Source organism: Danaus plexippus, chromosome 14 (genome assembly GCF_018135715.1).
Source record: "Danaus plexippus chromosome 14, MEX_DaPlex, whole genome shotgun sequence".
Lineage (NCBI taxonomy): Eukaryota > Metazoa > Arthropoda > Insecta > Lepidoptera > Nymphalidae > Danaus > Danaus plexippus.
The window spans coordinates 2,795,124-2,807,326 of NC_083546.1; the positions used below are offsets into that span (position 1 = coordinate 2,795,124).

At 31.1% G+C, this 12,203-nt stretch overlaps 1 protein-coding gene across 2 annotated transcripts; it reads left to right on the forward strand.

Annotated features, from left to right (window-relative positions):
- The first annotated feature begins 828 nt into the window (after nt 1-828).
- On the forward strand, nt 829-11,943 carry LOC116769805 (uncharacterized). Of its 2 annotated transcripts, none has more exons than XM_032660995.2 (8): nt 829-1,062; nt 1,950-4,860; nt 4,929-5,187; nt 5,265-5,381; nt 5,455-5,564; nt 5,634-5,766; nt 8,061-8,302; nt 8,750-11,943. In XM_032660995.2, exons 1-8 carry the CDS (start codon nt 942-944, stop codon nt 8,823-8,825), a joined length of 3,969 nt encoding a protein of 1,322 aa, XP_032516886.2. In that variant the 5' UTR covers nt 829-941; the 3' UTR covers nt 8,826-11,943. The 2 variants fall into 2 exon arrangements, with proteins under 2 accessions (XP_032516886.2, XP_061378451.1); XM_061522467.1 differs by lacking the exon at nt 829-1,062 and adding an exon at nt 1,309-1,480.
- Nucleotides 11,944-12,203: the final 260 nt, after the last annotated feature.

Sequence of the window (12,203 nt, forward strand, 5' to 3'; positions counted from 1 at the left end):
GCACCGTATGTAGCGTGATGACGTCCATTTGGACTAAACAGACGGAAAATTTGTGACGTCTCATTTTTATTATCCCTAACAAATAAATAATAACTTGGTCTTAAATATAGGTTACTTTTATTTTTAAGTTATGTAAATTTTATTAAAATGTAAGTATGAATATGATACTTAATTTTCCTATGATTTTGTATCGGCGGCATCCCTTACCTACATAGCCTATTTATATACCTCTTGTTATCATACGAAATGTACCTAAATATTTATTCCTAATTACATAACCAGCGTTTAATAGATTATTAGTAATTCATACTAGGGACATTTTATACTAATTAAAAAATATATATTTTTAATTTATTTTATAGGTAGTTACGATTATGTTATATGTACAAAAATATTTTTAAAGTTGTTTTTTTATATTACTACTTAAAAAAATATACAATATTCTCCTTTTTTACTGAGACCTAATTGTTAGTGTTTTTATAAAATGGTTATTACACAACATATATAGATACGAGTTTAATTAGTATGGGGATTCCCAGTGTAATGTAAAAAAACACTTTGGCAAAAAATGGTATTGCTGTAAAAAAATTGAAAATGGTAATTTTAAAAATGTTATGTATATTTTTGTCAAAATATGTGTATAACTATTTAAAAAAATAAGTCGTTCATGTTTAAATACTTTATAAGTATATTAAGTATTCCGAAGTTGGGCCATGAGACAAATGCAGCATTATATGTTAAATCTTCACAACAACATTTAAGATGGCAACACCTTTTTTATCATTATATAAAGTATAAAAGAAACACTAGTATTCTAATGTCAAATCATTGAGGAGTTTGTTTTGAACACGTTAAAGACGTAATGACTAAGAAAGTAAAAAAACCTATTCGTAAATTAAATTTTTCTTCTAGAAATTACTAGTGAAAACCGATTGTTTAAAATGGAAGAAAAAGATAAAGAAACCGATTACAATAATGTTGTCGATAAACTATTGGAAACGTTCGGAGAGATTCTCAGTAGAGATGTGATGTTAGCTATCGTGGAAAGCTACGAAGGAGACCGTAAGTACAATTTTATATAATAAATGTAATCTTACTCGTCCTGTTGCTCGAGTGCAAGGCTAAAATCAATATCATAGATACAACAACATATTGTATAGAACAGTTATTGCGCGCCATTATTTCCTAGATAACTATCATACAAGATATACGTTTATAGAAAGAGAAAGCAGGATATTTCTAGCTCTGTTGTAAAGATGTAATGGGCCCAGTATCATTGCAGTAGAGATCATATTCCTTTAATGGCATAATATTTTGCCCGGGACTTGCAGCCTGCATTGATTGATATGGACAGTGCACAGTATTGATTAAAAGCTCGCAGAGTACAGTTGTTTGTTTTGATAAGTAGCATCATTGGATGTTTACCACAGTTCAGTCTGATTCTTTTAAATATGTAGTTTTGTGTGATAATTGCTGGCAAGTGAGTACTTGTAATTCATTACTTATAAAGAATTTAAGAAATTCTACATAATAAGTACTAATTTAGCAAACATCCAAAAAGCTCCAAATTTCCTTTGTTCCCTGTGCAATTTTAATAGAATTCGCGTTTTTGTTGTTTTTAATTGTATTTTGTTTGTAACTTTTATTCAATCCCTGAAATAGAAAAACGAATTAAGTTTTGAAATTTATTATTATTAAAATGAAAATAACAATTTTGTTTGAAATTATCATATTCATAGACAATTAGTTGATAACTTATTTCATATATTAGGTAAAAACCAATAAGATAACTAAGCTGTTTATGTATAAAATTACATAATAATGATTAGGTGTGGTCGCTAGCTGTTGTGAATTGCATTGTAGTTGACTTGCATTTATGTTAAAATTCATTATTAGAAAAAAATAATGCAATCATATTTATTTTAAAGTAATTTCTTTTTATTCAATAGTTAATGAATCGGCGAATGCTGTTATGAACATCTCTGTGGATGGGAATTGTATGAATCCTTCAAATAGTGGAAATGTTCTAAGGCCAAACAACATGTATTCATTCCGTCCCAAGAACCCCTATGCCAACCATCCTGGTATAAGGCAGCCACATATGAGCCATTTTTACCCTCCAAATGGTTTGTTTGCACAAATTGGAAATCCACATAATGTTCCTCAGCGGCCAATGTCATATGCTGCTGCTTATCATCAAATGTCTCATCAAATGATTAACCAGCCAGTGAGACCTGCAAGTAAATCTGACAATAAAAAGCAAAGCATTAAACCTGTTCCCAAATCTGATCAACAGAATAATTTTACGAAAAACACTTCAAGTCTTGACCTTCAAAATATCTATAAACACCACGAGAATGGTCATCGTACTTTAATAATTTTGCGAGGTGCACCTGGTAGTGGAAAAACATATCTGGCGCATAAAATTATTGATACGCTTTATAATAAACGTAATAATAATTACTATATGCACATTTTTAGTACTGATCAATATTTTACAAGGAAGGGTGTTTATGAATATTGCAGAAATAGACTATCTGAAGCCCATGAGTGGAATCAGAAACGTGCATATGGTGCTATGAAGCAAGGTGTAAGCCCTGTAATCATAGACAACACAAACACTGAAATATGGGAAATGAAACCATATGTAGACAGTGGAGTGAAGTTTGGATATATTATAGAAGTTCTTGAACCTGACACACCTTGGGCTAGAAAAGCTCAAACACTGTGCAAGAAAAATTCGCACAATGTTCCCTTTGCAAATATTAAACGCATGCTGGAAAACCTGGAACATAATCCAACAGGGCCATCCTTGCTACATCACTATTCTTTGCAATATGAACCAACTATGACACCGCCTATCTTGCGGTCACTACCGCCGTTTAATGAAAGATCGCCAGAAGAATTGGGTTCCACTAATAATAGGCCAAAATATGTTGCAAATGAAAACATTAAAAACGTCCGTACAAACAATTATAACCACCAAATAAAACAGCAATCACCGAATGCTAGCTCGTCACAGCAAAGTATTTCTGCCTCAGTAAATAATACAAAAACAAACAAATCTGCAGAAAATCCATTTTTAAAAGCTTTAGATGTGAACAATCCAGTAAACGATGTTAAAGAAAATGCTTCTCCATCTGCAATACATTTAGATGACCCAACAAAAGAAGATATGCTGGAAAATCCAACAACTACATCAATTTTAATCTGCCAAGAGGAGAAGGAAAAACAAGAAGATAATGCTGAACTAGCTTCATTTCCAAATGAATCAAGAGAACAATTAGATAATGCTTCGAAAATTACATCTTTGGTAAATGATGTAGGAGGAGACGAAAATCAGGAAATTATTTTTTCAAGAACATCCTCAGACAGTGACTCATTAAAGGGAGGTCTCTTATTTGACGTGGAAGCCGATGTTTCAAATCGATTTGAAAAAGAAAAGAATCATTCAGGTGAAGAAGCTAAAAAAACAAAGAATACAGATGATGTACAAAAAATCTTAGAAACATTTGAAAAAGTGGAGATTGAATGGGAAAGTGGTGAGCAATGGGAAGCAGAGTCAGCAAGAAGGGAAGAGAATTTAGAATGTCAGGGTGCAAAAGCATTAGATGTAAAACCGCAGAGAAAACATAAAGCAGTGAACATCGAAAATACCGATAATGCACTAAAAGGCAATTTGACAAATTGTCAAGATTGGACAAAAATAGGAATGTTCTTACCACCATGGTCTGATGAAAATGAAAACAAAAACGTACAAGATGTAGAGTCCTCGATCCCGCTCGTAGAAAAAAGATCCAACTTTACCTGCTTCGAAATCGGGGATACAAATATCAGTCATGCAAAAAATCTATATAAAATTATCTCTGCTAAGCCACGAGACATCAATGAATTTCATCTCCCGATAACAAGCAATAAAATTCCTGATCAATGGATGTTAGATAAAAGTACTTCAACGCATGACAATCAGATGTTGTCACCAATAAAACGTTGTAAGAACGAGGAGGAACATTTTAAGTTGTTCTCGAGATTATTTAAAAACGTGGATGTTGATATATTGAGGGATATTTTCGACAAATGTTGTGGGGATATAAACTGGGCGGTAGATATCGTACTTGATGACATGGCTAGCGAAAACGTCAATAATATAATGGCCAACATAAACACACCAATTCATGACATAGATATGCCTGAACTTGATTGCGACTGTCTCTCCGCCTATAACATAATACCAGAACGACTTGAGGCAATCTTACCAGAAAACCAAATGCCTAACCAGACGGATACCCAGTATACAGTAAATTTCAAAAAGAATAAAAAAGAATGCACTGTCTCAGAGGCTTCTATCGAGTTGAAAAAACAAATAGAAGGAAATTTTGTCATACCTGACAATCATTACTCTGAACGTTGCTTAAAAATAAGAAAACTTCGTCGTGGTGAAGTTGATACTCAAGAAACTTTAGATTCTGAAGACAATACTAACAACGAGCCTTCAACATCGGCTGAAACTTCAAGAACTACTGATCAAAATTCAGCATATTTTGACAATAATTTACCAAGCACATCTAAAACGGATAGTGTTGTACCAGAAATAAGTGACTCAGCTTCTTGTGTAAGCTCTGATGAGGATGAAGAAAAGACTGTAAACATATGTTTAGGAAGAGAATTTGTGACGAAATTAGATGAAATCTATGGAGGTCAAACAGCTGAATGTCTCAGTTTCATAAATCCGACAGTCAACATCCCAATGTCACTTTTAAGTATAATAAACGCTCTATGGATTGAATCATTAACCGATCAGTTGCAAGAAGATTCTAAACAATCTCAAATAATGATGGAGCAAGACGCGGAACTCGCGCGGTAAGTCATTACTCATTGGATACATGTGTAGGAAATATAACCGTATCTTATGATCCAACATATTTCAGACTCTTAGCAGCTAAAGAGGAGGAGTTGACTCGTTTGGGACAAGAACCAGAAGTACCAGATTTCAAGGAAATCATGGACATGGATTACGCCTTGTCTATATATCAGAGGGATGTATTGGAATGGCGTAATAATTTACCAGATGATCTCGCAGCAAAACTTTCAAGAGAAAAGTTGTATAATTTATTCCCATCGGTATCACCGGACGTGCTATCAGAACTTCTGGCGGCCCATGACAATAATTTCCATCTAACCGTCGAGGTTATTTTCATAATTTTTTTATCTAAATAACATTTAATTGATTTTATACATTTTACAATCCATTGGTTACTTTAAAGGTGCTCTTGACCTCTACCGGACAAACTGATATTCTGCAAGCGAAGAATGGCGTTAATAAATTTATTGTGCAAAAAGAAATGGAGCGGCATGAGAAACTGCTCCAAGAAGAGAGAAAAGTATATATTACTGTTTTTAATATTCCGGACATAAAATTAATGATGCTCAAATTATTTACTTCATATTTTGCAGGCGCTGTCTGAAGTTGAGTGGCCATTGTTGCCGAAAAATGAGAAAGTGGATATGTCCACTGTACAACATTTTCGCAACTGCGCCGACAAGCACCTCAGAATTAGAAACGAGTAAGTATTATTTAGAACATACTGAGATGTACGTATTAACACAATTTTGATTGATGTCTTCCATTATAGTAATTACAACAAGGCGAGTGAATACTTCAGGCGTGGTATGACTCAAGTGTCGACTTATTATTTAGAACTGGCGAATTTTCATAAGACAAGATTCGAACATTCCAATTCCATGGCAGTAGCTTCCTTGATACAAGTAAGTACCCCTCTAACATTCACATTATGTATATTAGGTATTAAGAATATCTAAGGATATTATATGTGTGACCAAGGTGCAACTATACCAAATATAATACTATGAGAAGCGATAAAAGTGACAAGAATGAATCTTTGAATTTGACTGTTCCTTCAAACGAATTCATTTATAAGAGGGTAGAGGAGAAAATCAGTTTTTTTGGAACATCACTTGCATTGAAATAGATTATGTTATGATAAATAAAAACAATTTAATATAATATCCTAATATATTTAAGTAATATAAACTCTTGTTTTATTAATGGAAATTTAATTTTATTTAATTTATAAAAAAAATGAAACATTTGTCCAATTTATAAAAATTAATTTTGAAGTTAAAAAAAAATATTATTCCATAATAATAAAATAACTGTACATTTAATTTAATTTAAATTTTTTGGGTATATTAAAAACAAAACATATATAGATAAACAACAATAAAATTATATAACAAAAAGATTTAGTTCTTAATTAGGCATCGAAAATACTATCAAGTACTTATTCGAGAGTATATAATATAAAAGGCCAATTCTGTTTTAATTCCAGTTCTTTTGATGAATAACTCATTTAACAAAAGTCAAAGTTTTTTTATGTATTTTTTTTTTAAAGAATCTATATGATCGTTTTGGGACTTATAAAATGCGCCATCTTGTAGCTGATGTTAGAAATTTTCAGGTTAAATATAAACTAAAAGATGGCGTTAGAAGTAAAAGAAAAAATGAGTTAAAACAAACTAATTCGAGACTTCTTAATTTTATATATATCTGCAAAAAGGATGTGCTGGTTTAAAATAATACGGTTTTGTCTGACGCGCGTTACGATTTTTGGCCTGCACTGGCATTTTAAGCAGACATTACGACCTTCCACGTCATACACGTTCACCATATTTTTTGCGTAATTCATATCGAGTATTATTCAAGTATGAATTGCAGAAAGTAGTTGCATATAATTATCATTGTCTAGATGTGAGTCACTAAATGATGTTTCAAATATCTCTGTCTGAGTTTATTTCTAAATTTAAATTAAGTGGAGCTTTAAATTATTTCTTTAAATTTTTTACAAATGTTGTTAAAATCCCTTTTTGAACACAAAAAGAGCTCATTTGATTAACTTGTTCTTGCGCAAGCATACATTTTATGGTGCAATAATATGTTGTAGTAACCTACAGAAAAGATTAAAACGATATTTATAAGGCGTCAAAACCCGAAATCCGGATCCCTATAGCTGTCAGCTCTAGTTTTTTTTACTCTGCCCTAGGATGAAATCGTATGAAGAATTTTATTAGCAATATTTGTGTAGTCATTATCAAGTTTGTAACTTTGTAGGACCCATATAATGATTAAACTCCTGTAATTAAAATAAAAATCTAATTTCGTGCGGCTCTGCCTTTTGGAGATTAGACATAACATTGTAGGCCCATATTTGTTAAGTACCTTTCTAGACTATGCTATGTAAATCTTTTAATCTCTTGGAAATCCGTTTATGTGGGGCTCATTAATTTTAGAATAATAGTTATTACGTAATCCTTTGATTTTTCCGTTTAGTACGATTTTCCTCATAAGAACTCCTTGATTATCTTCCATGTGAATTGTCTCAGGAAGACATTGCGAAAAGTGACCCAAGACCCAGTGAAAAGTTAAAAGTTAGTTAAAAGCTTGAAGTATTTTACTTCCTGCAAAATTAGAGAAAGTTGTTTTGGTTATTTTTGGCATTTTGGCATGGGAAATTTCGGGTCTTTCGTTTTTATTTAAGTACTGTTACGTCCGTTGCGATCCTTTTTTAACTTTGAATTTGTTTAGTCTTGATTTGTGTTACCCAATAGTTATAAGAATTACTTTTAGTGATGGACCAGAGAAAAGTTGTTGCTCTGTTTTTGTACAAAGCACGACTATGATACGAGTCTTTAATTGTTTGTGAGAAGATCATTCGTTTAACTTTTAATTTTAAATCACTTTAAAGAAGAGTTATATTAAATTAATCTGTTTGCCATCGGACGAAGTGCGAGCATTTGCCCCTCAATCAGTGTTTATAATTTATGACGAATGATATTTACTTATTATATTTTTTATTATATTTACGTAGTTCTATTGTATCGGAAGTAATTTTCTCTTGTAACTTTGGTAATAAAGAAGATTTTGATCATTATCAAAAAGATGTTCCGTTGCTTATATAAATAAGCTTTTGCTACTGCGATATCGTTACATTAGTTTATTTTTTTGTTCGGATATGATTTTTTTTTGTTTTTCTTTATTCCAGGTACACGCAGCCAACTCCTCCAATAACGCTACTCTAGACCTCCATTATCTGAGGGTCCGTGAGGCTAAGGAGGCATTAGACCTCTTCCTAGATACACATATACAAAAATTGAAAGAATTGCAAACCAGATCCAGTGTGAGATGTCACGATCTGTTCTTTATAACCGGCAGAGGAGCCCACAGCCAGGGCGAGCCTAAACTAAAACCAGCTGTTAAAAAGAGGCTATTGGAACGCGGATTGAAGTGTGTATCATTGAAATGTGCTTAAATAACGCTTTATTGGGACTAGATTTTTTTTACGGATTTACTTTTATATTATTGTAATATTTCCTTTCAACAAGCTATAAAAGCTTAATTATATTTTGTTCTTGTGTTTTTTTTTACATATATTTTTAGCATCAATGAGATAAAGTTTATTGTCTTGCTAACTTTTAATAATGCTTAGCAAGGAATAATGGCAATATTACTTCTCGTGGTAGGTTTAAATACAATTTATTGTAATCTTGGAAGTTCGAATTCAAGGTTGTCCCAAAAAATCTTCCACTTGAACACAGACACTTTTTTAGTACTTAAATACAACACAGCTATAAAATCGGGTAAATCCGTAAAAAAAAATAATTAAATAATTGCTTTAATATTCTAAATTATTTTATTTCAATGCTTTCTAATGCTATATTTTTTTTTTTGCAGATGTAGCGAACGCAATCCCGGCGTTTTAACTGCTAAGGTTTGCGCTGATAACAAATTGACGTATGAGATAGCTTAGTATTCGTCAAAATGCCCCCCTCGGGAGCCATTTTGACAATTAAAGAAAAGATACGGCTTTTATCTAATGTCGTATTGTTACACAGACTATATATATCACAGATTTTGCAAAATGATCATTTTCATAGACGTATACAGATTGGACTTAGTGCACCTATAGTGTAGTGATGGACCATAAACTGTGGAAGTGTTAGTTATAGATAAATGTAGCATTTACAAATAATTAGAGTATTACAAGTGTATGACGAGGTAGTTTTAACGGGTTTTTTTCTTTTCATATAGATAAGCGTAGTTGTAAGTTAGAAAAGAATGAGGTGCTTTCACCGATGTTAAGGGATAAAATTAACAAACAAAATGTTACTGTAAAAGTTTAAAGTTTACACAAAAATGCGCTTTAGTGGAGCTTAAAAGCTTTTTTACAAAAAATCCGGAGAGACAAGGTGAAAGTATAGACTGATCGATTTTAAATATTGCGACTTTGGACGAGAAAATATTGTAAGCATAATTTTAATTAAGACTCCGAAGGTACAACTTGTATTTATACAACCTAATGTTGTCCGACTCTCATAGAGGGCGCTGTTCTGTAAATATTGTAACATACAACAATACTACAATAACAATAAATAATTCTAAGTTAGGAATAATTTTTTCGACAGTATGTTCCGTCTATATAATATTAATTAGACTTATTTGCCTTGGCACCCCAAAGATTTCTTCAAGTTACAGTAATATCAATAAAGACATTACTTAGTACAAATATAAATAGCACAGTCTTCATTAGGCCTATAAATTCAAGTTTTAAATACAACAAAACAGGGTTTAGTTTTTAACTTCGAATTTTATAGAATGGGTGTCTACCTCAAGTTGTGCTCAATTTATTTTACATTTATTATATTTACATAATAATTAATTACCTTTTTTTTTACTGAATATTCATAATATCACTTTAAATCAACTATATTGTTGAAGTTTACTTGAAATAATAAAATTTCTTCATTGATTAAAAAAGTAGTGTCTCATGCTGAGTAATATTGGTTACCTTCGAACCCAAGATAATTTTTGTTATTTGTTTTGTATTATTTTATCTTGATTGTAAATAACTTGTTTACATAAGATTTATTTTGTAAATAACTTTAGATTATCGTAGACTTATTATAAAAATCGTATTATAAAAATGCCTTGCATATAAAACGGATAAAATGAATCCTTCAATTGATGAAAACACGGCAACGACTTAATCCAATCTTCAAATAAATTTTGGATTGATGAAAAAATTACCATGATGATTTCTATCTATGAGATTGCATTCACTTTGTGGGTGTGTGCTTGACAAGACGAATCAATACGACCTTGACACTATTGTGTTTATAAAGGGAAATACAATTCCGTTACTCTGTCAACAGATGGCGCTGTTGATATATTCTATATAAAATCTATCATGACTAGATTAACTCTTACTCGGATTTGAGATAAAAATTACATGTTGTTTGTGTCAGTGACTGACCATTCCATAGGTATTCTATGATACTTTACGAGTTTATAGATGTAAATGTGGATTTCTTGGAAGGAAAGCTACAAAGTTGGATGTGGTTGGTTGTGGGTGGGTCATATTGATTGATAACATTAAAAAAATACTTTAAACGAATACAATAATTGAAATTGATGAAGGGTAAATTTTTTAACTGTTATCAGTTGATGTTTTAATAAAATAACATTAGTATATAATTATGTAATAATTCAATGTCTTCGGTGTCCTTTTATTAATGTGATGTGTCGTGATAAATGTGATTTAGTACTAAGTATATTATACTGTTCAGCTAAAGTCCTTTTCACTCTAAATGCATGGCAATGTGAGAAAAGTTTTAAAGGAAATGATCTTTTTGAATATGGAACAAAAATAAAATTATTTTTTTAATTAAGGCTGAAAATGCTATTATTTAGTTGAAGGTCCAAAAATATTGATAATTTTTTAACTGTTTGTAATAGCGGCTTATTTGGCCGATAACTTTTAAGATTGTATACATCAGATACTTTTAAATATCCCTTTTTATTGAAAATAAACAGGGTAAGTGTTTAGCACCTTTGTAATACTGCTGTGAACGGAGAACGGAGAAAAAACAAAGATGGCCAACCGTTATTTTCTATTGATGTTAAGTTTTGCCGCAGTATTACAGAACCTTCGTTAATAATTATATTTTGTATTTAATACGTTTATAATTATAATGCCGAAAAAATAAATTTGGGGATTATTTTTATTATATTTTTTTATTGGTGGGAAGTTATTGCGATTTTCGTGGGTCGCTCAGGTCGCATCTAATGAGGCACGATTCATGAAATTCATTGTCAATTATAGCTATCCATTGTAATTGTCAATTAAATTTCGTAAGCAATGGGTATGACGTCATCGCTTTGTAAACGATTGAAGAACGTGACTGATGGAAAATTTGAATGATTGATCCGAAGTGTTTGGAAGTGAACTGTTTGCATTTGTACATATCTTTCTATATCTTTATACATGTACCCATATTTGCCCACCGCTTTATTGATGTTCTATATATAGTTATAATATAATTTGGTGACGTTGATATTTATTGGCATAAAATGAATAGTAAAATTGTTTAAAACAATTTGATTGTTAATTAAATTAAACTTGATTATGTAGCATCGTAATTTTTTGATGCTGTGCCAAAAAGTATGAACAAATCCTTAGTTAAGTAAATGTTTGTAGTTGTCATAACGATGTTCTGATCTAATTTGAATGATTTTAAAATTTATAATGTTTGTATTATTTTCTGTACATTAATTTCTTATTTAAAATCAAAAACATGAGGGTTTTTTCTTTCTGTTCGTCAGAAGATATTTGAATTTGAATTCACATTTTTTTGATGTTAAAATGTTTCGGTTAATTTTATGATTATTTGTTGTTGTTAGTTTTATTTGACAGCAAAATTAATGTCGTAACAGAAAAGTTAATATATTGATTTTTTTTTCATTGTTATCAGTACTTGTCTCCAATATATCAAACTTACTTACGGTACAAATTGTCCCAGAATACGATGTTTGTAAGTCTGTGTTTTCTGTTGTTGTTCAAACGCAACATAAACGTATTAAAGTTAAAACGGTTGCTTTATTTGAACACCACTATCAATATGTTTCTCTCTTATTTAAAAAATACTATACAAAAAACGGCTTTTCCATATACAGTTCGTGGTACACCACAAAAGAAATAAAAAAAAGAAAAGTACAAGAGCTAAGCTTTTAGGCAAAGGACATATAGAGGGTGAAAGTTCGTCAAAGTGTATTAAGAATAAAAACTAATATCAAAATAATAATCCTGCCAGAAATATTGCTGCAAGAAAAATAATTTTTTTTTATTGTA

What these genes read in the sequence shown, in the direction of transcription:
- LOC116769805 (XM_032660995.2), top strand. Translation starts at nt 942, where the DNA reads ATGGAAGAAAAAGATAAAGAAACCGATTACAATAATGTTGTCGATAAA. An exon ending in GGAAAGCTACGAAGGAGACC is followed by an intron (nt 1,063 to 1,949) that starts GTAAGTACAATT and finishes TTTATTCAATAG; the next exon opens with TTAATGAATCGGCGAATGCT. An exon ending in CTATTGGAACGCGGATTGAA is followed by an intron (nt 8,303 to 8,749) that starts GTGTGTATCATT and finishes TTTTTTTTGCAG; the next exon opens with ATGTAGCGAACGCAATCCCG.